Source organism: Trachurus japonicus, chromosome 18, assembly GCF_045865225.1.
Source record: "Trachurus japonicus isolate A0001 chromosome 18, Traja_1.0".
In the NCBI taxonomy this organism is placed as follows: Eukaryota; Metazoa; Chordata; class Actinopteri; order Carangiformes; family Carangidae; genus Trachurus; species Trachurus japonicus.
This window is the reverse complement of record NC_140924.1, coordinates 26,998,779-27,026,483: the sequence shown is the minus strand read 5'-3', so window position 1 is coordinate 27,026,483 and position 27,705 is coordinate 26,998,779. Positions and strand designations below refer to the sequence as shown.

At 46.5% G+C, this 27,705-nt stretch overlaps 1 protein-coding gene across 1 annotated transcript in view; it reads right to left on the bottom strand.

Moving 5' to 3' along the window:
* The window catches only part of efnb3b (ephrin-B3b), an 82,442-nt gene extending 69,006 nt beyond the window's left edge, over window positions 1–13,436 (bottom strand). Inside the window, exon 1 of the mRNA XM_085806228.1 lies at window positions 11,930–13,436. Coding sequence (XP_085662354.1) covers window positions 11,930–12,078 — 149 coding nt within the window. The 5' untranslated portion in view covers window positions 12,079–13,436. The remainder of the gene's footprint in view (window positions 1–11,929) is intronic.
* Window positions 13,437–27,705: the final 14,269 nt, after the last annotated feature.

The window sequence follows — 27,705 nt, the reverse complement described above, 5'->3', positions numbered from 1 at the left end:
AATAACGCTTAATGTGGAGATGGAGGGGCGGGGTGGAGAGGGGGTGGGGTGGTGGTGGGGTGTACACAAACCCACGCAGGGCATGTACACAAGCGCATGCACCCACGCATGACGCATGACTGACATCCACACACAGACACACACAGAGACAGAGACGTAAAACTCTCTCTATTCAGCGTGCAAGGGCATCATGAGGGTACAGCAGCACTTAAACAAGACCTTGAGTGAATTCTTTTGTTCTAGCTAAGTACCACCATAATGGAGTTAGCTCAGCCATCACAGCAGTGATTAAATTTAAGAGGAAACATCAGGAGAAGGTTCTGATTAAAAAGAGATAACATGAAAAATAAAGCTGAATTACGGCACTTAAGGCATGATAGCTGCGTTGTTTGGCCGCTCCACGGCAGCTATGTTAAGGCTTTAAGACATCAGATAAGGTGCACGCTTTCCACCAGCGCCAGGATACACACCTCGGAGGGGCTGAGCGACGTGTTGCAATGCTCAGCTGTGTACACACACACAAAAACGCCACACACATACACATAACGGCCACCCAGGACTCCAGGCTCCAGATGGACTAGGCCTGACTGGGACCGCTGGTTTGAGTGAAGGATACAAAATATGGGAACCAAACACAAACAGCAAATCAGCACACACACACACACACAAACACACACTTATCTATTCAAGACCACACAGCCGGAGGGTTATCAGTAACGGAAATAAGCAACACACACGCACAAATATGCACACGTTTGACAACAAGGTGGAGGAGGAGGAGAGCGCTGGGCACAGTGACCCGCAGCCGCGCTACACATCCATCAACTGAAAACCAAAGAGCACAAGAGAGAGACTGTCTAAAAAGGAAGGCTTTTGTCCCACCCCACCCCCTCCTCTACCACCATCGCCCCCCTCCCCTCCCCTCCCGCACCAGCATTCTTCTGGCTTGATTTTTCTTTGTGGGGAAGGAGGGAGAGAGGGAAGAAAGAAAGGAAGGATGAAAGAAGGGAAGAAAAGAGGGCGATCCATCTGTTTTTCCTCCCCTCTTGCAATACAGCTGCTCTCCAATGGAGAGAAGGACTGATATAGAATAAGAAAGAGGGATGAAGGCAGAGAGAAAGAAAGTAAGAAAAAGAAAGAAAGGAGAGTTAAAGGGATGGTTCAACATTTTGGCAAACTGGCCATTGCCATAATCGCTATAGTCATAGCAGTAGGTTCGTTACCTTTATTTGTGGGGGCAGTTTTTTCAGCAAGCAGTCTCTGTATTTACCTCGATAAAAGCTCCGTCTCGTAACGTTCCATTATTATCTCATAGCGTGGTGAATGTGCAGGTCACAACTTGTCCACAAAAGCGTTTTGGAGTTGTTGGATTGTGTATTTGATGAGTTTGATGAGGGAAACCAAGAAATCCCATTAGCCTCCGTAGCGTAGCTCTGAGCAGCTCACGGCTCTGCTCCACCGTTCTAAAAATAGCTTGCACCGACAATTAAAGGTAACAAACCTACTGCTATAACTATAGCAACTATGGCAATGGGCCAATTTTCCAAGATGTTGAACTATCCCTTTAAGGAGAAGACAGTGAGGTGAGAGTTCAGGGCGGCTCATGAAGACTGACTTCTTGATTTCCAGAGGTTTCTGAGGAGCGGTACATCTGCTTGTACTTTTATGTGCATGTGTGTGTGTGTGTGTGTGTGTGTGTGTGTGTGTGTGTGTGTAGGCTCAGCCCTGGTTCACACTCGCTCCCAAATGACTTTGACACCGCAGTGATAGGCAATCATGATTATTCATCCTGTCGTCACTACAGAGGACCTATTTACTGCTGGACATTGATGAGTGAAAGAGGAGAAACACACACTACACATCAAAAACCACCCACAAAGAAGAAGAGACACAAAAGAAGCTGTTGGAGGAAAAAAAAAGAAGAAAAAGAAGAGAGCAATTTAAAAAAAAAAGAAGAGGGAATATTTTTTTACTGTCTGCCAACTAGCTGTAACATGATAACGGCTTGGATACGTAGGGAAGGAAATTTACACTGGTGGTGAGCCAGGCAACGGGAGAAAGTGAAAGAAAAGACAAAAGAAATGAAGGGGGGATTAGTGCAGAGAAGTGGACTGGTTCGCAGACGACAAGAGGGGTAAGAGTGCGTGTGGGAGAGTGCGAAGCCGGCGAGCCGAGTGTGTGTGAGGGCTTTCAGTGGAAGCGCTGGGAGGGGAGCTCTTTTGTTCACAAGGAGGAGGACGGAGGGAGGGAGGGAGGGAGGGAGGGAGTGGAAGGAAGGAGTGAGGGATATGAGAAAGAGAGAGAGAGAAGAGGAGGAGGAGGAGGAGGGGGGTGGAAGGTGTGTGTGCGGGGGGTGGAGGGGGGGTGCACCTCTGAAGAAACTCAACCCCTCCACTTGGACTTTTTCCAGCACTGGGAGCAATAACATTTTTCATCTGTGCATGCATGAGTATTAGTGTGTGTGTGTGTGTGTGTGTGTGTGTGCGCATGCTCTCCACTGTGTGTCTGCATGCCTGGATGTGTGTGTGTGTGCCAGCGTATAAGTTAACGTGGACTGTGAGACATGAGGACAAAGGCAGCGAGGAGGGTAAAACCGCTAAGAGAGCAGCTTGAAGCGCACAGAGCCGTGTACTCTAGCCAGCACCGGGGTATCAGATGTGTATGTGGAGGCGGGGTGGGGGGTGAGGGGGGGGGCAACAACAATCCACTTCTTTCTATACAAGATGGATCTTGTTAGAGTTACTTGTCCCGGACAACAAAGCGCTGCGCTGCGCTCCATATGCTGCACGAGCACGTTCACTCTGCTGCTCTGCCTTAAATCATCACTTCAGGTTCAGGTACTTTTATCAGTACAACGTAGACTTCTCAAGTGGTGCGGTGAGCGGCCTTGTTTCACTTTGACAACCATGAATTTCGAGCTCGTCCCGCTGGAGGTTTGAAGCGGGACGGTTAGGTAGCTAAACCCCCGGGAGGCTGGAGAGAGAGAGAGACTCTCTCCTCGGTCCAAGAGAACAGCGGCGGTCTTCAACCCAAAGCCGAAGTGAGAGGATGTGACTTTTTTAGAAAAAAAAGGGAGAGAAATAACAGTCTTTCTATTCTGTTTTTCTCCAGTATGTGTGAAACGCGCGAGAAAGGCAGGAAACCTTGAGGCAAAAGTTTTTCCTGCGCTTTAACCACAAGCGAGAAATTCTTATATCGCGGAAACAATTTTAAAGAGAAGCGCTTGGCGTATGCAGCCTTCACTTGAAGTGTGTACAGTCTGCAAACAGTGCAGCCTCCGCTCCCCTCACATGAAGCATCCCCAACTAAAAGATTTCACCTCACAACGCTGTGTTAATCCTGCATTTTTAATACTAGCGCTACATAAACTATATATATAAGGCAGAACACAGGAAATTGAGCGTGATTTTTCCCTCCACTCTCGGCCAAGGTCAGTTTCCCCCATAGACTGCAACAATGATGGGCTAATGCCAAAGCCAGATGGACTATGCTCACTGAACGGTCTTTTAACTCCTAATTAGAACTATGTATACGTACGCACACGCTCACACGCCAGCATCTGAGGAGAAGAAAGCGGTGAAGCCTGGAATAATAATCAAGGTGGGCAGATTTAGGCGTGGAGAATATTAGAAAAAGATCTGAGGAGGTGGAGAGGCAGGCCTGTGCCGGGGTGGGGGTAATAAATGTGGGCATTTATTAATAAGCCAGGTTTGGAGATGACTGGTTGTTGTTGCGGCGGGGCAGAGTTCCCAACCAAAAGCCTCTTAGCATTAGGATCATCTCTGACCCATTGTAAGTCAATGGGTAAAGACTATCTTAAAGCTAAGATGCTTTGGAGTAACAGGTCTCTACATCTCCCACACAAGACCAAACATCTACTGCAGCAGCCAGAGAACCCCCCCGCCATCCCACCGCCCCCCCACAAAAATAAAAGCCATGTATCATATTTGTAGCAGAGCGGGGAATAGCTGCTCTGCTTTGTTACCAGGCTCCTTGCAGGCAGTGTGATTCATGTGTGCTTACTTTAGTGGCTGTGTGTGTTTTCGGAAAAAAAAAAATCTCTGGATAACGGCTTCTTTTGCCAAAAATATAAATGTAAAATGAGATATTTAAAGAAAAACCCCCACCTGTAACCACTTCATGACTTACAAAGCAAATAAGGAAAAGCCGCTACCTGCTGCGAGCCTCGCTTTTCAGGTCCAAATCTTTGTTTGACGCCGGAGTTGTGTTATTTATGTCCCGACTTAAGCGAGATTGGAGTTCCTCCTCGGCTACAGTGGCGCACAATAAAAGAGGGAAGTATCCCTGTTGAATGTCGGACAAATGGCGCAGGATGAAATCCGTCAAAGGCTCCGTTTGAATGCAGCCTGGATCCAGGTTGACTTGTGAATACACACAGCATGACTGAGGCAATGTCTTGTATTCACTGTGTTCTCATTTCTCTTCTTCCCTACACACAACACCTGCCTGCAACGCATCGTCCTATACTGTAGTAAAAAACCAGGAACGGACAGCGGGTTCACCAATTATTGGAACTTGGAGGCACTTCCTGGAGAGCAATGAACTTCTCGTATTGATTATACAGTAGAACAGTAGAGCTTCTCTTTTATAGGGATTGATTCAGCTTCTGGCAAATTGTGCCCACGGCCACTTTGTTCTGGTCTGACTTGGCTTCATCTCTGCCCCTGTGACGCCTGCATGCTGCGTGTCAGGTTGGAGCGCGGTGTGTGTTTGCGGTATCGCATCTTCTCACATGAGCTGTGGCGAGCGGAGAGAGTGAGAGTGGGAGAAGGAGAGAGTGAGGGAGAGGGGGAAACAGCTGCCAGTCTCTTAATCGCTCCACGCTAAGTTGATCAAAGAGCTCATTCTGCCCAAAAAGTCAATGAATTCCTTTAAAGCTTACCAGGTTTCATGCTGGACTTCACAGGGATAAATATTATGGGACGTGTCAGTAATGAGGAATGAGGGGGCCGGGCTCGGTTGTGTTGCGAGCAGGAAGCAGCTAGTCATGGCGGTGACCTATGGATCATCAGTCACTCTCCCTGTCTGGGCCGTGTCACATCAGCCGGTACCACTGTCAAACCCGCCCGCGCTCCCCACGCCATCCATCTCTCTTTTAACTCGCCTTCCCCTGCTGTCTTTCATGCTTTTTTTTGTTTTTTTTGTTTCCTCCTCTGAGCCTGTCATCCACTCTGCTCTCCATCTCGCCCTGACAACACCCCGCTCCTTCTGTCTGTGCCCTCTCGCTCTCATATCGGCGGAAGATGTTTGCCAAAACTTCAGCCGTGACAAGGCCCAGCTGTCCGTCAGCGAAAGCCGCTCATTTGTCTCTCTTGTGAACACACACACACACACACACACACACACACTCACTCGCTCTCCCTCTCTCTTTAACATTCGGTTACAAAACCATTTGGGGGCCTGCGTCCAATCAAAGCGGCGTGTTGTCGTTCCGCTGGCAGGCGGCGAGAGGAAAGTGATGGAGTTTTGAGTGCGGATGAAACGCGCCGGGACGTGAGGGCCTGAAAGTGGAGGGAAATCTGGCTGCTGAGGAAGCTAGCAGGAGATAAGAGAACACAACATTTGTCTTTTGTCTAGCATTTTTGCATGTTCTGCATAACCGTGTGTGTGAGTGTGTGTGGGCTATGCAAAACAAGACTCCACCTTAATGTTGCTTGAGGGGAGAGCAGGTGTGAAAACACCAAACCCGCACGCACAAATAACGAAATGTCATGTTCATTTCTGTTATTTAAATCATAATAAAATCAATGGAGAAGAAAAAACTCCAGTGAACTACAAACAAGCTTCTTTAAAGACTTTGTGTCTGTATTTTGCACTAGAGGAAGAAATTCCCCTTTAATTTTGAGGAAATACTTCAAACAAATTAATTTGTATTGGTGACAGGTTAAAATAATCTTATTAACGCTGGCAGGTTTGTTCATTTGTTTTGAGAAAATAAGACTTTAGGACTCAATTACACACAGAAATGTTTGGGTTTTTTTTTTTTTTTTGCAGTGCGAGTTCACATGGCATTCACACAACGGCTTACAGCTCCCAGATCTTAACTCACAGTTTAGTATTCAAGTCACAGACACACACATAGCGGCACATCCTCTGTCACAAACGAGAATCCACACACACACATACACACACACACACACACACACAAAATGACAACAGCGTCAACTCCCTCCCACTGCTATCCCATTTATCTGGAACGATGCCGAAGCCTCAGTAGCTGCTGCAATATGAGCCCAACCCAGTGTAGTGGAGATGTGCAGAGCGGCAGCAGAGCTGGGAGCCTCGTGATACTGAACCTAAACAAAACTGAAGAGCAAGGAGACATGGGGGGAGGGAGGGAGGGGGGGTGTGAGGGATGAGAGGAAGCGCTGAGACACTGGAGGGCGAGCAGCAGTGAGGATGGAGGAGGTGATGAACAACGTAACGGAGGCTGCTCCCACGCTGCACGCCCCCCCTCAGGCCTCCAGATCCCACATCCACTTTCATATTGGCTTCCCACCACACCAGTCGGCCTCCCTGTGTCACCCGGGGGTGGGGAGGTGGGGGGGGGGGCAGGATTGACCTGGCCCAGTCCAAACGCTGCCAGGAGGATTGGATGATCCTGCTTAGGCAGGGTGTGCTGTGAAGCAAGCTAATGAGAGGCCAGTGTGTGTGTGTGTGTTGGCTGGCTTTGCTAAGGGGCTCTGGGTTCAGCCACCCGGGGCAATCTGCCCAGTGATGCCGGGACACATGTGACCCCTTCAGACCTACGGCCTGGATTACTGTTACCACCGCCGCCGCCGTGAATGTGCGTGTTTGTGTTCCCCTGCGTATGTTTCCAGGGAATAAAGTTCCTTGTTTCCCGCCTGTGTTTGCAACGCTGTGAACCAGCCACACGCTTTTAATCTCCTTCATCCTAATCATCAGCACTTTTAACAATTACCAAAATCCCAAAGTCACTTCTAAAGCCCAAGGGACTGAGGAAGTAAATGAGTTCTTTAGCCGACCCCAGCATATTTACAACGCCGCTTTATAGCTGTTATGATGTTGATGAATGTGCACTGCCCCTGCCAAATAAACTTATAATCGAGTGATAAAATAATGAATGAATTCCGAGTGGAACAACAGTCCGTTACGCCTGCCAATCCCCTCACTTCTCCTGTGTGTGTGTGTGTGTGTGTGTGTGTGTTTCCATGTACGTACACATGTGCCCTCATCTGTTCCCCGTCTCGTGGTAGCGGTGTGCGTTTAATGCTCACTTGCACATGCAACAAAAGGAGATACATTAGGACCACACACTGTTTTACACATGTGTCGGACAGAGACGGGCGTTGGGGGTGGTGGGAGGGGGGTCGAGCCCCCCGAGGCTCATTTATGTGGACGTGTGCAGGCATCTGTTGAGAATGTGCGGCTGTGATGGACCTGTCCGTTCACATGTCTGCGATTTCACACTCCGGCTGCATACCTGTGTGTGTGAACATGTGTACTTGTACAGCTATACGTGTGAGGACCGAGTTTTAAACCATCAGAGTGAGGACATTTTGGAAAGTGAGGACATTTTGGCCGGTCCTTCCAAAGGCTGTTTGAAGGTTAAGTCTTTATAATAACTAGGTTATTATAATTAGGTTTAAGTTAGGTTAGGCATTTGTTTTGGATGCTTACGGTTAGGGTAAGGGGTTAGGGAATACATTATGTCAATTATTGTCCTCACAAAGATAGCCATACAAACGTGTGTGTGTGTGTGCATCGGCCTGCCTGCAGCGCCCCGGAGAAAGAGGAGAAAAAAAAAAGCGAGAAAGAAAAAGGGATTGCAGCCCGTGGCCGGATTGGCTCCCTTCTCCTTCTTCTCCTCCATCCCCTGGCCTTTCCATTCTGCCACATCAGCTGAAACCTCTTTTCACAGCTCCTGTTGCTCTCAGCTCGTAAAGTTACACACACAAGAGAAAGAGAGCGAGGGAGACAGTGTGTGTGTTTAGGAGGGGAGCTGAGGGGGCAGCTCCAGCAATATGGTTCATATTCTTCTCTCCTTTACATTCCTGCTCTTGCTTTTTTTTTTTTTTTCGTTTTACACACTCTCGCTCTTAAAATAAAATAAGCCAGTGGATATTCTCTAATCATTTACCCTGAGGATGCTGCTAGAAAAGCCTGTGTGTGTGTTTGCATGCATGCATTATTCACGAGGTGTTACTGTATTGGTGTGTTGGGTGGTGAAACTGGGTGTGGTGTCTCAAACACACAAACAATCAATAAACGGGTGTTGAAAAGCCCGCTCCTTTGATATGACACCCCGTTTGACCTACTAACACTTATTCCTCTCTCCGTGCTCGGTCCCACGGTGCCCGCGCACACAAGATTTCCAGTGATTTTTTTTTTTTTTTTTTAAGTCTTTTCTCTGGTTTTTTGTAGTCGAAACACTTAGCCTAGTTAGCTAGTCTTTTATCCGGCGCCAATTAGCCGGCGATTAATGAATTATTGAGGAACGGGAAGGGGGGGATTAAATTTTAATGTGGATCTTGGGGGGAATAGTTGTATTACAAGTCACCGCGAGCGCCGAGCGAGAAGACGCCCACCCTCAGCAGCCGTTTACAATAATCTACAGCCGTTTACCAAAGTATGGAAAGAGAGAGAGAGAGAGAGGGAGAGGAGGAGAGGAGGAGAAGAAAGGGAGGGGGTGACTGGAAGGGGGGAGGGGGGCTTTGGCCTTAAGAACAGACACTGAAATCAAACTTGCGAAAAGGGCCAAAAACTACACAACTCCATATGCTGCGATCAGATGAGTGACCAAAGCCAACAATGTCTCCACTTGAATTCATTTACTCAACGTCTGCATGTGTGAGTGTCAGTGTGATCTACAGTGAGTGGGTCACCTGCCTCCCCAGCACCCACTCTATTCCCCCCCTCACCCCCCACCCAAACCCCTGAGCGGTAATGTAAGATTCGATCTTTCATTAGGGTGGCTGTGTAAGGCCGATAATAGCAGATGCTGAGATAAGGGGTAGTGTATTTGTGTGTGAGGCGAGGGAGGGGAGGGAGGGAGGGGGGGTTGCTATTCCCAAGGTGATCGTTCTGGTTCAGTTCTCTCTTCCTCAAGCAGAACCTGTATTGGCACTTGAGTCTTAACTGGTATTGATTTACTTAGGGTTAGGAGTATCTCTACCCCCACTCTGCTCCTTCCACCGCTCCCTCTGTTTCTCTTTCACCTCCTGGCACCTGTCTGTGTTTATACTCCTCCCTGAACACCTCTGTCTCTTCTCCTTCAGCCCAGGCTGGAGTAATTTCAACTGATGGGGCCAATCAATAAAAAAAGGGTGGATGCAGCATTTGGTGACTGTAAGCGTTTTTCTTCTACTATATTTACCGTAACTTAAGTCAGCTGCATCATTTCATTTGCAATGATTTCCAGGAATTACACAGGCACGGCGAATCTGAGGCATATGCATCTCTCCCACTACACCCAAGGGTGCCTTCTTCCCCCGCTCCCCTCACCTCTGTCACTCCTAACACATCTTTGGGTGCGTCAGTGGCTGCTGTAGCGCCATAATTAGTGGCTGGATGTGACACATGTTTCCAATTTGCTACGTCTGTTCACCGCACTGAAGGGGTGGGGGGTGGGAGGGCGGAGATAGAGACAGACAGAAAGTGACAGGGAGGAAAAAGACGGAGAGAAGGACGGGGACGGAGGGGGAAGCGGGGGTAGACAGGAGAACAGAAACAGAAGCAGCACGAGACGAAGAGGGAAGAAGGAAAAAAACACACACACACACACACAACACAGAGGGAGAATCCAGGGAAAGAAAGGCGAGATGAGAGGGAGGAAGAGAAGGAGCAGGAGATTGCTCACAGAGGCGGAAAGAAAGATGGGAGGAGAGGTGGAGGGAAGCTGCAGGTGGACAGTGGAAACTTCAAAGCGGCACATCCAGCAGAGGTCTAGAGGTTAACAACGTGACAGTCCATTTGCTACACAGACGAGATGTGAACCATACATGCGGCCCCTTGCGCCTGACGGATACAGACGACTGCCTCTGCTTACTTTTCGCCTCCTTTTAGAAGAACAAACCAGATGTGGGTGGGCTGGCGGTGCAGCCCGTCCTTGGAAGATGTGCACTACTTGGACATGCAAGCTCTCAACATTTTTCCAGCCCACGGCCAAAACCTATTCTGCCCCGAGGCAGCCGGAGCTAAAGTGGCGCTCTTGTTGTGTAGAGAGCGAGGAGAAACAAGTACATGGGAGTGTGTGAAAAGGGCCAAGAAAATAAACTAGAGGAATGACTAAGCTGATTAGCTATGAATAGTAAGCTTCATGAATAAGCTTCATAGTATACAATAGGCTTTGTATTTTGAATATATGAGTGAGCAAATCTGTGGAAACGACTATGGAGCCTGGCGTCAAAGCCACCACCCCTCTAATTGCCAGCCAGGCCCATTCACTAAGCCCCAACACCCACCTAACTCCAAACTCCATTAGGAGACAATGGCGTGGAATCACCTGTAAGGCCTCAAAAGCCCAGGCTGTTAGCTTCTCACTGAAAATTACCCTCCCGTGTCCAACTCTACTCCCTGTCGGGTGAATCCACCCACTGCTGACAAAAAGCCCTCATTAAGGGCTTCATGCCTGGCTCCACAGCGGGGGCCCACGCACAGTCACATCTGTGGAGAGAGTGGAGAAGCCGGGGCAGGGCCGGCCGCGGCCTACAGCACATGGACACGTTAAAAACCTGTTAGACTCCGATAAAGCTGCTGGCATGGGTGTGACCTGGGGGTGTGAGGGTTTGATAGGCTGCCATGAGTCAGCTGTAGTCCGTTTTAATTTACTTTTCTTGTCTTTTTTTTCTTTTTCTTTATTATAAACTCAGTAATGTAGGCAAAGTTACAAAAAGGGGCTATTCAAGATCAGTGTCCCCTCCAAGAGGATTTGATGGCCTATTTCTCAAGCTGAAAAATATCACTGTTCCACTTTGTCCACCCAAATGCAGGCAGGATTTGCAGAAATGAAGCCTGGTGTCACTAAAAATCTCCCCTCGCCACCATACAGGACGCCTTGTTACTCCCACCCCCCCTCCTCTCCTCTCCACCACCAGGCAGTCTATTCAGACACGGGGAAATTGGCAGAGGTGTGAGAAAAGTAGTGTTGGTCGTTAAGGCCGGACGGCCGAGAGGTGTTTAAAATGACATTTCCTCAGCTAATGCCTGACACCTTCTCCAGAGGCAGGAGAAAATGCAAATGAGCGTGGCCGGGTGGGCAGACAGGGCTGGCGGAGAGGCCTGCGGGGGCCAGGGCCTGGACTTTAATCAAGGTCATTCAGCAGCAGCAATTAGAGCATCACACACGTCTTTATTATCCTACACAGCCTCCATCTCTGCTGCCTGCAGCTTACAGCGACTTTACCAATAAGAAGAGCTACAGCTGGATTATCCACAATAATTAATGCGAGTGTGGCACATTCAGAGCAGCTGTGGAGCAGAGCAGCCTGCCCCAACTCCACGGTGTGGAGGCGGCATTCATCCACCTTCTGCTGGAGCACAAACAACAACGGTGCAGCGAGGGAAAGTGCGACAAATTGCCCAAATAGTAAGGTTACTATTAAAAATAAAAAAAAAATCATTAAGGCTCTCTGAGGGATTGTGCCTGCGGTGGGCCTGCACGCTGAATTACTGCCATTATCCAACTTTATAGCGTTTTGCATTTCATGTTGCATTACTACAGGGCACTTAGTGGCACATTTAGAGGAACTTGCATGCATTTAATGTTTCCTATATAGGCTCACCCACCCCCCCTCCTACAGAAGTTGCATTTTCCACTTCGGACACGCAGCTCAACTAATTATTCTGTCAGGTCTGGGCACGAACCCTCAAGTTCAAACCTGCAATTAGGCAAACCAGTAAAAAAAATAAAAAAATTGAAAGGTCTGCGAGTGAGAGCTGCTCTTACCTTTCGTTCAGGGAATTCCAGTAGATGGGCTCCATATTGCTGGCAGTCGTCCCCAGTAAATCCAGTAAGAATATCAGCAGGATTCCCAATCCATTCCCATGTCCTCGACACGCCATTTCAACCCTGACACCCAGCACACACAGCCCCATTTAAGTGGAATGGGCAATATTTCTTCTGTATTTCAATGCTGTTGCAGGGAGACTATTAAAACAATGGATGTGCGACTACAGCCGACCAGGCTATAGGTAAGAGACAGTCAGAGTGTGGAGTGAAAGCCTGCTGTGCACAACCTCATGGATCCAAAATGCATCAGATTGGAGTGGATCGAAGCAAAAACAAAAAAACACTCGGGAGAAACTTGTTCAATCCGTGCGTCTGGATCAACGAAATGGCTTTTTTTTTCTGCGCGTCCACGGTCGGTACTATTTCGGTGCCAATCCCATGACTTTCCCGTTAATTTGTCATAAGTCCTCCTTCTTTTCTGCAAAGCACCGCTCCTCGGCACAAATATAACTCCACTGAATCGAATTTTCGGAAATTTATCGCCACCCAAGAGCTATTTCTGCTGCCTGTCGGTGCGCCCTAATTGTCTTTTTCCGAACAATGTTCCCTTGTTCTCTGTGCCGACTCTGTGTGATTTCTCTCCCATTACCTTGTTTTCTCGTTAGAGCATCTACCTCCCAACATATCAGCCTGGACTGAACACAGAGATTGTCAGTCTGGGAGACGCGCACAGTCGCGATCAGGCCACAATGAAAAAAAAAGAAAGAAAGAACAGTGGAGGTAACGCGTTTAAAACGGAAAAGATGTCACTCGTGTCCACGGCTCCATCCTCATAAAGACATGTTGATGCTCGGTGGGCTCAGTCAGTGCGCATTACAATCCTTATTCTCCTCTTTGTAAAATACACACGGCTTGTAAATCCGCAAATCCTTCAGCAGTATGGGCTCGTTGAAAATTAAAAAACAAACAAACCAAAAAAAAGGAGGAAAAAAAAGGGGAAAAAACCCACACAAATCAGAATCCACACCGAAGATAAATCCAAAGAATCAATGCAGACTACAACAGCAGAAAACTGAGAGGGAAACAAACCAAAGAGCTAGAAAAGCATCTCCACTCTAACGTCGCACAAAGGCCAACGTGAAAGTTGTGAGGAAATATAAAAAAAAGAATAATAATAAGATGCGAGTTGTGAGCATTAGTTCCTGTGGGGAAAATTGACGCCTATCTGATGTAGCGCATCATTTGGAGAGCTGGAGGTGTCGCTGCTCCGCCAGAGGAAAGCGCTTCATTCGTTATCTCATCCGTCTCTCTGCCTCAGAATCCCACTGCTTTGACTTGCCCTAATGCTCGCAGCACATTGACAGACCGACTGGCTTGTTTGAGAGGAGGAGGAGGAGGGAAATAGGGGACGTGGATGAATAGAGAGGAGGGGGGGAGAAAAAAATCCCCATCCTCCGACTGGCAGGCAGGGCGCACTGGCGGAGCGCGATTCTTCCAGGCTTTCTCGCGGGGGGCGGTATCGAGTCCCTTTCAGCACCTCCTCTCTCCTCCTCCTCGCTGGGTTTCAGGGGGGGCCCCCCCTAACTCGGACCTCTGGACTCCCCGGCGCTCTATTCTGCCTCCTTTCAAACAGTGAAGAAGACCCCCCCCCCCCACCCCATTCACCCCCACCACTACCTATCCTAGACGCTCACCAACGTGTGCGCTCCTCTGTGACGGAAGAGCAAGAGCGCCCTCACTGGGCCTCAGGAGCCGCTATAGTGCACGTAGAGCAAGTCCAGCTGGGATTTTAGAAAGCTACTATACAAATGTCACAGCACAGCTAAGTCCCTGTAGGAGTGTTTAAGGTTTATTGTAGATGAAATGTGCAGCATGAGCTCACATCACACCTCCTTATTAGATATAAAAGGGATTTTATAGCTGTATTTTCATGTATAAAGTAGAATTACACAGTCACTCCATGAGGAACTTGCACATTTCAGGAAAAAAAATAAATAGTGGAAACCATAGTAATAAAGGAAGAACGGTGGAAAATATTCATGGCGTCACTTGTGATCATTGGACTGGAGTCACCTCATATGTCTGTGGCTCAGTCTAAACAACAGGAATCCCCTCTCGGCCTCAGTGTGGGAGGATGTGGCCCTCTGTCTCTCTGTCTGTCCACATGTTGACAGAGCAGGGGAAGAGTCCGGGTGTCCAGCACCTACACTTCAAAGCTGCCGGTGGGCTTGATGAGGTGCAGGACGAGCTGGGTGACAGTCGGGCCCCCGCTGAGGGCCACACACACACACACACAGAGCAGAGTTTACGCTGGGGCCCCGGTCACCAGGAACACTGACAGTAATTCACCCATACACTATTACACACACACAGACACATGTATGAGATGGAGAATGGAAGACTGTCTAAACTGTGGCTGCACTGCCCCCATGTGGCAGACAGAGGACATGATCCATACTGTTCTATATGACGGAGACCAAATCAGCTATGAAATCCTTGGGTAGTAGAGTTTTCATACTTCCCACACGCTTCATGTCATCTCAGAGCTTCCTCAGCTGCATCTGAGAAACAACAAATAATCTGAAAACACTACTGTAGTTCTATACATGAAGCTCAGTTCAGCATCTGCCAATAACATAAAACCTCTGTTGGCCTCATCTGCAGATATGGAACTTATACAGATGTGTGTGGTTGATACACAATGAGTCAGCTAGCAACAGCTTTCAACATGTTATCTGTATGGATATAAAATACTGATATTTGCACTGACTGCAAAGCGCCAGAGACATGATATCGCTACAACTATGACATCATTATTAGAGTATGAGATTCATGGGAGAGCAGCACAGACTTGGTGTTCTTCTCTTCAATAAGAAAGTGCATACATCTGTATTTACAGCTACACCCAGCCAAAATGAGTTATATGAGCAAAAATCCAATATCATGCATCCCTATGCAGGAGATGGCTGGTTGACGTCCAACTGGTACGATGATTGTTTATTGCGTGTCTGTCCCTCCATCCTCTCTCCTCATTTCCAGTCGTACCTCAGCTGTCCTATTTAAAAGGAGACATACTATGTCCCCGTTCCACAAATTAAAATAGTTCCCAGGTGTCTTAAAGACATGTCTGTGACATGCTGTGGTCAAAATCCCCCAAGGATCAAACATCACAACTCTTTTCATCCTCTCAAAACAGCTCTGTTCAGAACGGCTGCTTTCAGTGCCTGTCCCTTTAAATGCAAATGAACCACTGCTATGCCCCGCCCCTTCTACTGGTCCCAGGCAAGGGGGCAGTTGTCAGTCTGAGAAGTGAAGCTCACTTCCGCGTTCAAAAAACTGCAATCCCCTCGGCTGTCACTGGGGGCTGGTGTCAGAAGGGAGCAACTCTCCATAGACCCCCATGTTAAAATCGCCGACTTTACATCCTCAATAAACATGATCAAAGCCTGGTACCATTACGTTTTTTGGTCTCAATCGATAGTTTATACCCCCGCACACACTCTGAGGGGGGTGAATTTTTAAAAAACTCTACCGTTTTACTGTTATTAGGTCTAAAATTCTGGCCAATTAGGGCGCGGAAACGTTGAGTGACAGGTCCGGAGACCACTGCTTCGAGGCCAGTGGGCGGGCCCTCGGCCGGCTAACGGCCGCACCTCTCCTAATATGGCAAGTAGAATCCAACATGGCGCAGTTCAAACCCCCGTAGTAGTGGCACAAAACAGACTCCCCCAAACCAATGGGTGACGTCACAGTGCTACGTCCATTCTTTTTACAGTCTATGGTCCCAGGTAGGGGTGGGGTTACGCAAATTTGAAACCTAGTTACATTACTGGAAGACAACTGAGGGAACAGCTCATAAAACCACATGGATTTCAACCTAGGGAGCCTGAAAATTACAGATTTTTTTGTCAATTCCCACGTTTTGGGGACGAAAGGCAAGACAAACACCCAAATATATGTTAAAGAGCCTTCAAAAAGTGATATTTCCACAATATGTTCCCTTTAATAAAATAAAATGCAACAAAACAACTTCTTAAAACCCAAAACAAAACAATGATGACATTATTATGTCATCAGTGTTATCCTGGACTGAGACATTCTTAATGGCATACTGTAAGTTTGTTGCAAGCGACGCTGGATGTAATAAATGGGACACTGAGTTTAATGTATGTAGCCTGTACAGTGAATCACAGACGAACACAAGATCTCACTTCCAAACAGTGCTTACATGAGATTTCCATCAAAGGAATTCATTATGCAAAGACTCAGGTTCTTGCATAGCTCCCAGCGCTGCCTGCAAATCTGTAAGTGAAGCAATCAATCATTTCCCCAAACTGCACACAGCTACAGACACACACACAGAGACAAACAAGGAGAGAGGAGGACTCTAATACTTTTCACTGGAAAATATTTTACTTAAAAACACGGAGGGAGGAAAAACCTGATGCACCAGAAACACCTCCTGCTGTTCCTGCACAGCCAGGGAGAGGAAGGAAATAAACGAACGGGGAGACAGAGATAGAAGGAAGCCCAGGGAGGCAGGAGGAGAAATTATAGGAGAGACGTGTGTCTACAAGAAGAGGAGGCCTGGGACTGGCCAGGACTCGGTGTGTGGATCTCCACAGAGCGCTGATCTTCCAGAGGTTAGGCTGAACGAGTCCGAGAGGCGCTCAGACTTTTTTCCTCCGCGATGCTAAATTACAGCATGCTTTCAACACGAATTGTAATTGCAGGTTATAAGATCCAAACAAGAAACAAATACAGCGGGGAGGTTTTATAGAGCTGGGCAGAGAGAGAGAAGAGGGGGAGAAAAGAGAGGAAGAAAGCAGAGCTGGAGCTGGTGGTGTTGCTCTGACCTCTGGAAACCTTGGCAGGGCAGATGACAGAGCTAAATGTAGTGGAGGAAGGCAGACTGGTTTAGAGACAACAGCAGTTCAGAGGTGGAGCTGGCATGAAAAACAAACCTTCTGCTCCGTCTGGGAATCTATCTGTGTGGGAAAACTGGCTCTCGCAGTGTGTGTCTCTCTCTGTGTGTGTGCTGCCGATGACTCATTTTTTTTTTAAAACTGCAGAGCTTTAAGATACCACCTACATCAGATCTGCCAGAGCCCAGAATACATGAATAAACTTTGTGGAACGATCCACCAGTGCATGGAAGGAGTCTGGAGACGGAGAATGTACACTCCTGGCTGGGATGTCTGTTTATTAGTGCTCATTTATTCGCGCTGACCTCATTTACTGCACCGACCTTCAACTCTTCTTCACAACGCCGTCGTCCTCTCCCTGGTGACCGACGGCGACGGCCCGCTCCAGCTGCCACGCTTCACCGCGCACAAACATTTACGGAAAATTAAGCGTGCGTACATGGCGTTGACGCTGCATGTATAGATGCAAACATATGCAATTACACTAAGTGCATGGTTCACATTAAGCGTGCAGCGCGAGGGCCGGGGTTAACAATAGACGCACTGACACACAGGCGCACAAAGTCACAGACCGGCACAGACACCCACAGTGGAGGCAATACAAAGACCTCAGACAGGAAAACATGCTCCCTGATGGGAATGAAATTCACACCGAGGGTGGTACAGCAATCTGTGCATGTGTGTGTGTGTGTGTGTGTGTGTGTGTGCATGAGGATGTGAGTTGGTGTCAGAGCATGCACCCTCGCCTGCCTTGCAGTTGATAGATCTCAGCTGCACATCTTTATCCTTCAGCATCTGTCCCTGTGAGCTTCCTCTCTCTCTCTCTCACACACACACACACACACACGTCTGCAGCAAACCCCCCTCCGCTGGCAGCACACACACACACACTTGCTCGTATCTTCCTCCGACAGAGACAGGCAGGGGATGGGAGGATGGGGTGGGGGGGATTAAATGAGGAGAGGTGAGGGGTTGTGCAACATGTGATGTGCAGATCACACATATGGATCCTTCACACTGACTCTCTGATTCTGCATCAGTAAACAATTTGTACCCGACAGTTGATCTCACACACAGACACACACAGACCTACTTACATTTGCATACTCAAGCTGTGTCTGTGTTTGTGCTACTTTAGCTGCACTTATGAGGGTTTTCCGACCCCTCTCCTCTTTAACCCAAATCTTTAACCCTGAACTTCAATCTCAAACCTTAACGCTGCTCTAGGAGAGTCTCAACAGGCTCATCTGGATCATCTGGTTTCTATGGTGATTGTTACAAGTCACCAATAAAGATATTCTAGTTAGAGGCAAGCAGCTTAGTTCAGTGACATCACAAGACTCAGTAAGTTGTAGCTTGTTAAAGGGGAACTACGCAAGAGTTACACCTTAATTAAACAGCTTAAAAAGGTATAATGTGTAGGAATTCCCCCCATCTAGTGGTGCAGTTGCATATCAGAACGTATTCTTGATGTTGCATTCACGTGAAATCGGGCAGACGTCACAGACAGACTCTGCATGTAACAGGATAAACAACCTGACCCACGTTTTACTATCTTTCTCTGGTGGAGTAAAATGACATCCGGTTGGTTTGCCGACGGACGTCTGCCTGGCTGCACCTGAATGCAACACCAGTGCCTCCATCCTTCCTCACACTACACAGTGGTGACAGTTTTAACAGGCGCTACTTGGAAAACTTTCTCCCCGAGCCGACAGCTCCGCTGAGTTTCTATGGTTACCTACGGTCACGCTGCCACCGAACGTAAAAAATGGCGATGCAACATGGCCGCCTCGGTTCGGTGCGTCGCCCACTTATGTATTTGTAACGACTTGTAACAACTCATTCTAAGGTACCAGAAAGCTTTCATTAGGTGTGATTCCACTTCAGTGAAATATGTATTTATGAAAGCAATATTTGATTTTTGCTAATAAAAAGCCAAATAAGTTACATACTGGAGTTTTAAGAGTAACTGTGATGGTTAAATGACTTGTTCCAGGGAGAATGGAGGCTCTCTGTCTTCCAGCTAGCGTCTCTTGGCTGGAACCAACCTTGTAAGATCAGACCCTCCGACCTGGTGTCCCAGCTCTCATCTAGAACATCTAGAACTTTACGGCACAAACAATCCATAATCTCTGGTTAACATCATCCACCTTGGTAGACATCTCTCCATTGATTTCCTTCTCTCCGACTTTATTGAAAATAATTGCACATGGCCGGGAGGGAGGAGGGCTAGCTCTGAGTTTTTACGACGGTGAAAATATGCGACTTGCATAGTTCCTCTATTGAAGTATTATATTCAAGGGGGCGGGTCGGACTTCATGCAGATGTACAACTTACAGACGGCCATGTTGCATCAGTCCACTCGCTCTGACTCTGGCCGCAGTAAAGTGGATGTTCATCTGCACTAAAAAACTACTCATAACTGTGGAATTTTGACCGTATACTGTAGCTAATGCCTAGCGATTTGCATGATGTTACTCTCATAGAAAGGTACAGTCCTGTGCAAAAGTTTTAGGCAGGTGTGGAAAAAAAGGGTGAATGCTTTCAAAGACAAAGTGTTGATTTTTTTTTTCATCAATTAACAAAATGCAGTGAATGAAGAGACGAGAATCCTAAATCAAATCAATATTTGGTGTGACAGCCCTTTGCCTTCAAAACAGCATCAGTTCTTCTAGGTTTTGAAGGACCTGGGCCGGTGGTTTTTTCCAAATATCTTGGAGATCCTGGAGACTGGGGGGGGGGTGCACACCATCACTTCCAGGACTTGTGGTTCTTCTTTATGCTGATGATAGTTCTAAATGACACTGGCTGAATGTTTGGGGTTGTGAATAAATTTGGGTCCAATCAGATGCCTCACTGATGGTCTTGCATGATGGATAAGCATTCTGACTTTTAACAGCATTTCTCCACGCCTGCCTAAAACTTTTTCACAGTACTGTATATGATTACAATTATTCATAATTTTAAGTATGCAGTATCACAACTGCCTTTCTGATGTTCATAACAAACTAACTGTTTGAAAATCGGTCAAAAGCTGAGCAGGTTCTGGTTGTTTAGTAGAACATGCACCACAGGCTTCATGCTGAGGGAGTGAGCAGATTGATCCAAGATGGCGGCCGTAGGGCAACATATCATTGGGCAGCAGCGTCAGGTGAGTCTTCTAGTCTTCTCATATATTATGGTTGTAATCATCTAAAATCTCAGTCTGATCGACATCCATCAATAAATGTCTTGTACTTTTAGATATCCATCTTCTGTTTTGACTGAGACGTCACCAACCTGGGCTCAGGGAGAAATAAAACAGACTCTTTACATCAGACACCACACACCTTCCATGGTCATGTGTGATAACAAACAAACCCATCTCTCTCACAACTGTACCGCTCCATCTGCAGGAGAACACCAAGTGGTCCTTCCACAAAAGGTTACTATACAAACAAAGTAATACAAGTGAGTTCCAAACTTTAAAATAAGTCTCCTCTTGCGACCTCTGACAAATTGAATACACAGTATGTATGAGCTCCGAGCGCTTTATCTAAATGGTGATTTTTTTCCCCCTCTTCTGAACCTCTTGGCTTGTGTTGGAGAACTGAGGAGGGAAATAAACAGAGTCTGCAGAGAAAAGGTAGAACTCTAAGTAGAAGATCATTTCCTGTCCGGCTGATCAGATTGTAACCCCCCTCAGATTTATCTCCCTGCCGAGGCCCCGACCCCCCGGCTGATAAGCACTGCACTATATTACTGGAACATAGTATGAAATTAGGGCGTTGCACTGATTTACAGTCCTACAAGGCAGCAGTGACCGTTGTACTGGACTGTACTGGACTGGAATCAGAGCTACAATCACAGTGCTGCACTAAACCTTGAACTAACTTTAAAGGGACAACGAGGAGTTTTGGAAAAGCGAAGCGTTTTCACACTACATTTATGAGCCTCCGCGCACCGTGAAATTCTTTGACCGGCGCAAGACAGACTCATGTTTTCATTCATCAAGAATTAAAGTCGATCACATATCGTCGTAGTTCCGACCATAAACGGTGATTCAGCGGCGTTATTCTCATGACTCGCCACGAAACCGAAAGTAAAGAAACGCTGGTCGGCTCGACCAGCATCTCTACTACCACTAATAATAACAACATAACGATAGAGACAAAACGATATATTTATCGAAAATGGGCCCATTAACAAGTGTGGGTAGCGGAGATTCATCCACATTAACGCAAGACTTTTTTATAACCAAATAGAAACTCCTCGTTGTCCTTTTAACGCTTCTATATTCAACACCACAAACAAACTGATCCTATTGTCTGCAACCTTAATTAAACCATAAAGAACACATATTCCTTCATTTCCACAATCACGGCCACTCTAGTTTCATTTAAATCAGCTCCACATTATTGCCCTGCTGCTTTAAATAGTCACTGCTGCAACCAATGTTGGTTAATTTGCTGCTGAAAGTAGCTGCACTGTTTCCTCCTGTTTGAGTAATGTTTGCTGAAAACTGTTGCCAGGCTGTTCTAGGAAATTGTTTAGACCTAAAAAAAAATAAAACTACATAGCCTTATCGTTTCATTATAAGTCCAAACACACAATGTTACCACTTGAGAGGATTTTCCTAATCCTTCTTTCATTACGAGCAGCACTCCAACACACAAACACACATCTCCCAGCACTTGGACTTTGGCTTTCAGATCCTCTGCGTGTCTTCTTCTCTGCTTCTCTGCCTTCCCTTTTCATTTTAACAACGGGGGCGCCTCCTTGCTCCACCTAATCTCCTCCTCCATCTGTCTCCTCAGCCCCTTGTGGAGCTCTTCTGACCTGGCCCGCTGCTCCACCCCCACCTCCTCCTCCTCCTCCTGACACCGGCTCCAGCTTCCAGCATTCTCAAAGCCCGCCGAATCCTCCATAAACCTTCCCTCCAGCCACGGTGGAGAGCGGAACGAGGGAGGGAGGGCGGTTGTGGAAAGGTGTAAAGAATGGACAGATGCTGGGACAAGAGTTGTCCATGCAGCCTGAGGGCAGGTAGAGGGGGTGAGTTTAGACCCCACCGCTCTACCTTTCCCCAGAGTGCAATTACACAAGCAATTACTCTCCCTGGGCATCGCACATCCTGCTAAACCGCCAAAATCACATCCAATCTGCTGGGGCCGGCTGGGAGACTGGATGCTTAAAGTACTTCAATAGGCTCACCCTCATGATAACTAGCTATGGAGATGGCCAGAGGGAATGTGTGGAGAGCAGGAAGAGGAGATTGGGAGGCGGATGAGATGATGAGAAGAGGAAGACGTGAAGGGCAGGACGGTGGAGCCACACATGTGAGTACATATCTTAAGCCGATATTCACGGCGTGAGGGGCTTATACATCAATGAGAGTAATACCAATGCAGAAGTGGTCGTCAGCACCAGAAAGACTGTGATGATGGGACAGATCTTTACTCTGTGTTAATCTTCCCTGCTACTTTAGATAGGTATCCATGTGTGCGCCTGCACATCTGGACTGAATAGAACAGGATCAGACTCTGGAGTGAAATTAAACCTCTGGTGCTGTGCCTTTTTTTTCCTCCTTGGCTTCAGAGCCATGTGCATGGGATACAGGTGCCAATTATTTTCACATCTAATGTAAACCAGAGAACAAGGACGCGTCAATCACCGCCGCAGCCTTTTGGAATGGAAATGGGATGTATTCATAGGAACGCGGCTATTTTGGCAGCCGATGAAATGGGGTGGTTGGGACTTATAAAAATATCCCTGCAGATTCAGGCTTTGTGAGGAAAAACCTCAAGTCATCTGAACTTCAGACTTGGTCCATCTATAATTAGGAGAAAATGTGGCAATGAGAAAATGACATTCCACTACAGACTGCGAACAAAGGGTCCGATACACGCTCATTATTTGGGGATTTAGTTCCCATCGTAACTGGTGTTAACAGGAGGCCACAGGTTCATCTGCATAGAAGAGAAGCCTGAAGCTGCATAGTGACAACAGCACCTCTCTGCACCTCTGTGAGGCCGGACTCAGACACACAGGCACTTGGAGATGAAAGCTAACATCAGAAAGCTGCACATGCTGATGTTAAGCAGGTAAACTTAACCACTGTGCCATCATAGATTAGCATGTTAGCATGTTATTTATTCATCAAGTGGCATCATTCATCTTGCAGAGCCTTTCTCAAACAGTGTGTGGCATGCTGGTAATGTGGTTAGCTCTGTTGCCTCCAGGTTCTCCCTCTGCCTGCATGGGTTCAGCTTCCTCCCACAGTTCAAACAGATGAACAATAGGAGGATTGGTGATTCCAAATAGCTCATAATGTGCATCTATGTGCACACTGTACCCTGCTCTCACCATATGCAAGTTGGGATTGGCTACAACTCATAGATAGATAGATAGATAGATAGATAGATAGATAGATAGATAGATAGATAGATAGATAGATAGATAGATAGATAGATAGATAGATAGATAGATAGATAGATAGATAGATAGATAGATAGATAGATAGATAGATAGATAGATAGATAGATAGATAGATACCCAACCACCAGGCAGTAGAGCGGTATCGGGCCGGGGATCATTTTGGTAGTGAGCCGCAGAAAAAGATTAATAGTAATAAAAAATATTTATATTACACTGCAGAGTATTATTTTTTGGAAAAAAATCTGCCACTTTCATCCATGCCTCTTCCCCTTGCTGTTCAATTAGAGGTTTTCTAATGCACCACAGGCCCTGCTCACTGTTGTAAAAAGAGTAGAAAACAAACATCACTATCAAAGCAGCAATAATGAGACAACAGAAGACTCCATGTCTACCAACAAAAAGACCCCCCCTCTGTGAGGCAGCTGGGGTAAAGTTGTCTTGGACACCTGGTATAGACGATACACCGGTGGATCGACAAACTGAAATTTGGACCTGAATGTGTTTGATGAAAAGTTAAAGTGACTATGAGGAGTTACGGAAATCGAAGTGTTTTCACACTACATTTCCCATGAGCCTCTGCATACACGGTGAAATTCTTGGACCGGCGCAAGACAGACGAAAGCGAAAGCATTTGCCAAGAATGTTTTCATTAATCAAGAAGGAAAGTTGGAGGTTCAAAGACAATCAGATGCCGTCGTAGTTCCGACCATAAACGATGCCAACTACCTAAACTACTAAACCAGGAAATGCTGGGTGAGTCAATCACTATAATAATATCAAAACAGCTATAAAGACAAAACAATATATTTATCGAAAATGGAGCCATTAACAAGTGTGGGTAACGTAGATTCATCCACATTAATATGAGGCTCTTTTATAACAAAAAGCAAACTCCTCTGGGTGTGTTCTGAAGGCTGCAGGACAGAGCGTCTTTATGAAACCACAAAGTTACTGGAATTCATCCAGATTCAATAACTGTTGATACATTTCACTCAAAATTACACACGTGTACAGGTGGACTCAACTGTATGCAACCATGCTGCTAGCATGACTAAAATATCATGCTACACGTAAACAGAATTTCACTGGGCTACAAGTATCAAAATTAAACCATCAGTCACTAAGCCAACAGTTCCATAGATATTGTATAGAGGTATTGTTTGGGCACTTTTGCCTTTAACTGACAGGATGGTGGAGAGAGAGAAGGACTGGGCGAATACTACGCAGGCCAGATGGGCACAGTTGGGATTTTCCTCCGTATTGCCAACGGGGGACATGCTCTTAAAGCCTCAGTATAGTATTGGGGCTAAACCGTGACATCTGATAACAATGTCTTTGACCAATTAGCCTACTATCGTTTTTTTTAATCTTTTTTTTTTTTTTTTTAACACACGCAGACTTCCACTCGTGCCTTCAGTCATATTTCACAGCAAAAAGTTACACAGGAGGACTTACACTATGTGCCAGTTATGCAGTGCGGTCCCATGAAGGAAGATCAGAGGACAACTACTTGGACGTAGATACGGTATGATCACCTGTTATAATGGTGCTGCTCAAAAAAAAAAAAAAAAAAAGGACATGGGTTGCTGTGCTCTCAGCTGTTCAGCTGCAGCTCCACAGCTGTCAGCAGCCTCTGTTGTCCCTCTCTCTTCAGCCTGCTGTTTGGCTGCACTTTGTATAAGAACTGTTCAACATTGTAAGATCTAGCTGCTAAAAAACAGAAACAAAAAACAAAAACAACTACGTTGATCATCCTCCGAATTACAGACACTCAATAATAGAGCGTTTGAGCCAAGTTTGTCCGCGTACTGTACTCAAAGATGGCGATGCAACATGACAGCCTCCGGTGGGTGCAACTTATTCTAGGGTACCAGAAAGCTTTCATTTGTATGTGGTTGTAATTAGACTTCAGTAAATACGTATTTATGAAAGCAATATTTGATTTTTGCTAATAAAAAGCCAAATAAGTCACATACTGTCCCTCCACTTGACCACAGAGCAACCCAGATACTGTAAGATTATTATGACTCTATAGAGCAAATTGTAATTTGTGTAGCTGGTAGAAATGGCAGCTACACAAATTATGTGATGTCAAAAGTTCACCAACTCTCTCTAGAAAGATTTGTCGACAGGTAGACATACTTTGTTCCTTTCTAGCTCCGTAAAAGAACTAAAGCCTTGATCTTTCTACCTACATCCTAAAACCTTTTGAAAGTGTAATATTCTGTTGCTAGAGCACACTTTAAAGGAAAGTGTGTGTCCCCCTGACCTCACACTGCTCTGCCTGCTGTCAAACCTGTCTGTGATCTCACAAGCTGCCACAGCAAAACGTCCCCTCCTGAAGAGCAGGAGGACGACTGGTGACATCACACCTCTACACATCTAGTAGCACATATTTGCCTCCAACATCTGGACCTGGGAGGCATGGACACAACAGCGTCACATCACACTCACACAGAGTCATCCCTCTTTCCTGGTGCTACAAGCTCCTTCCAGTGCCCAGATTTGATCCGGCTCAGATCCGTCTACATGACTCGCACTTAATTTAAGTGACACATTTCCTACGAGGCCGAGCTGTAAACTGAGAGCTGCACCAAATGAAGTGGCAGCTGTGGATATGCATCACAAAATGTATTACGCCTGAAGAAAACGGGATGTAACACCTCCACTTCCCTCAGGTGTCTGAGCCGGGTCAGAGTGAAACCCCGCGCTAAGCGCCTGCCAGATACATTCAAAGTGTCTGGGAGATAAAGAAGAACCTCCCTTTGACATTTTGAGAAATGCCATGTATGACAAGCTCTAAAAGCTACAGGAAATCTCGTTCCCTCGGCTTCGTGTTCTAAAAAGCATTTTTTTTTTTTCGTTTCAAAGGCAGCACGAGAGTGACAAACCGGAGAGCGGTCTAGACGTTTGAGCATCTCCGGCTTCAGAGCTGCGTGCGCTCCCCTTCTTCCTCCGTGCTAATTCAGCTGGGGTCACACCGCTGAGTGTTTGCTTGAGTGCTTCACTGCGGGATTAGGAGATTCAACAGGCAGACAGCCATTTGAATAATTGTTTTCAAATGTCTTTCTTAATATCAAGATCCCATTACTTACTATTCTGCACACTTTCTGGTGATGAGGGCCGGGACTGTTAAGTTTGTGTTTGTGTGTGTGTGTGTGTGTGTGTGTGTGTGTGTCGGTCTAATGGAAGGCACTTATGCAAGGCCATGGAGACTCACTCAGGATGCGACATAAATGGAAGCGCAAAACACAGAAACACAGAACACTTGATGTGGATTGACTCATTAACTGCATAAGTGGAGAGACTACACTGCACCACCTTGGGATGAAGATAATGGCCTCGCCGTCGGCTGTGTGACAGCACCAAAGTTTGGCAAATATGGTGGACGCCATTTTATATACACATGACATATTCTCATCTTCACAAAATATCTATCTATCTATCTATCTATCTATCTAGTTTTTGCATTATACAGTAGATTCTCAGTGGAGGCTAAACACCTGTTGCTTTACACATAATTTCACAGTGACAGTCTATAGTAGCCTACCTGTACAACTATTATCATCAATCTACAGAATGTATTCAACATTAACAGTTGATCAGCAGCAATAGCATCACTGCAGTAGTTAGTGGGTAGAATGTGGGTGGATGGAGCTGAATGGCTCTTAGTCTGTCTCTGTCCCTGATATTAAAATCAGTGCAATTCAGTCGTCATTGTTATTTGTTTGTATGCATTGTTCTCTCCAGACAGAACACAGACCAGAGCAGCAGTGAAAACAGACAAACATTAGTAGGTACAACAACACAGCAACAATACCACAGTATCCATGAGTGCAACAACCAAGCAACACTGACCACAGCCATCATCTGATGCAGACACACTGAGCAGCAATACAACAGTCATGTTGTTGAGCTTTAACAGTAAATGCACAGTTTTGATCAGCCTATAGTCACCTGAATGGTTGAATAGTGAGCTAATGGTAAAACAGTTAGCTACAACTAGGCTAAGTAACTTTTGATTACACATTGGTTGACATCAGGCTGAATGATGGATGAAATTGTTCAACATTGTATGGACTAAGAAAACGAGATCTTCTAGTTACCTTGAAGCAGCTGGGTGGGGCTCAGGTGGAGATGGAGGTGGAGCAGCTCAACAGGTGTGTGTGTGTGTGTGTGTGTGTGTGTCCTCTCCAGGCTGATGCTAACACTGCTGCTGCTGCTGGTTAAAACAGTGACAGTCCAGTAGATCACAGAGTTTCTTTAAACTTCACTTTGACTTCACCACTCCACAGCTCCAGTCTGTTGACTCTGATCCACTTCAGAGGTGTGTTAGCTTCGCCTGCTAATTCACACGGTGACCAGCCTACCTGACCTGACTCGTCGTCATCATAATGGAGACAAAGCTGGTAGAGCAAATTGTATTTTTTTGTA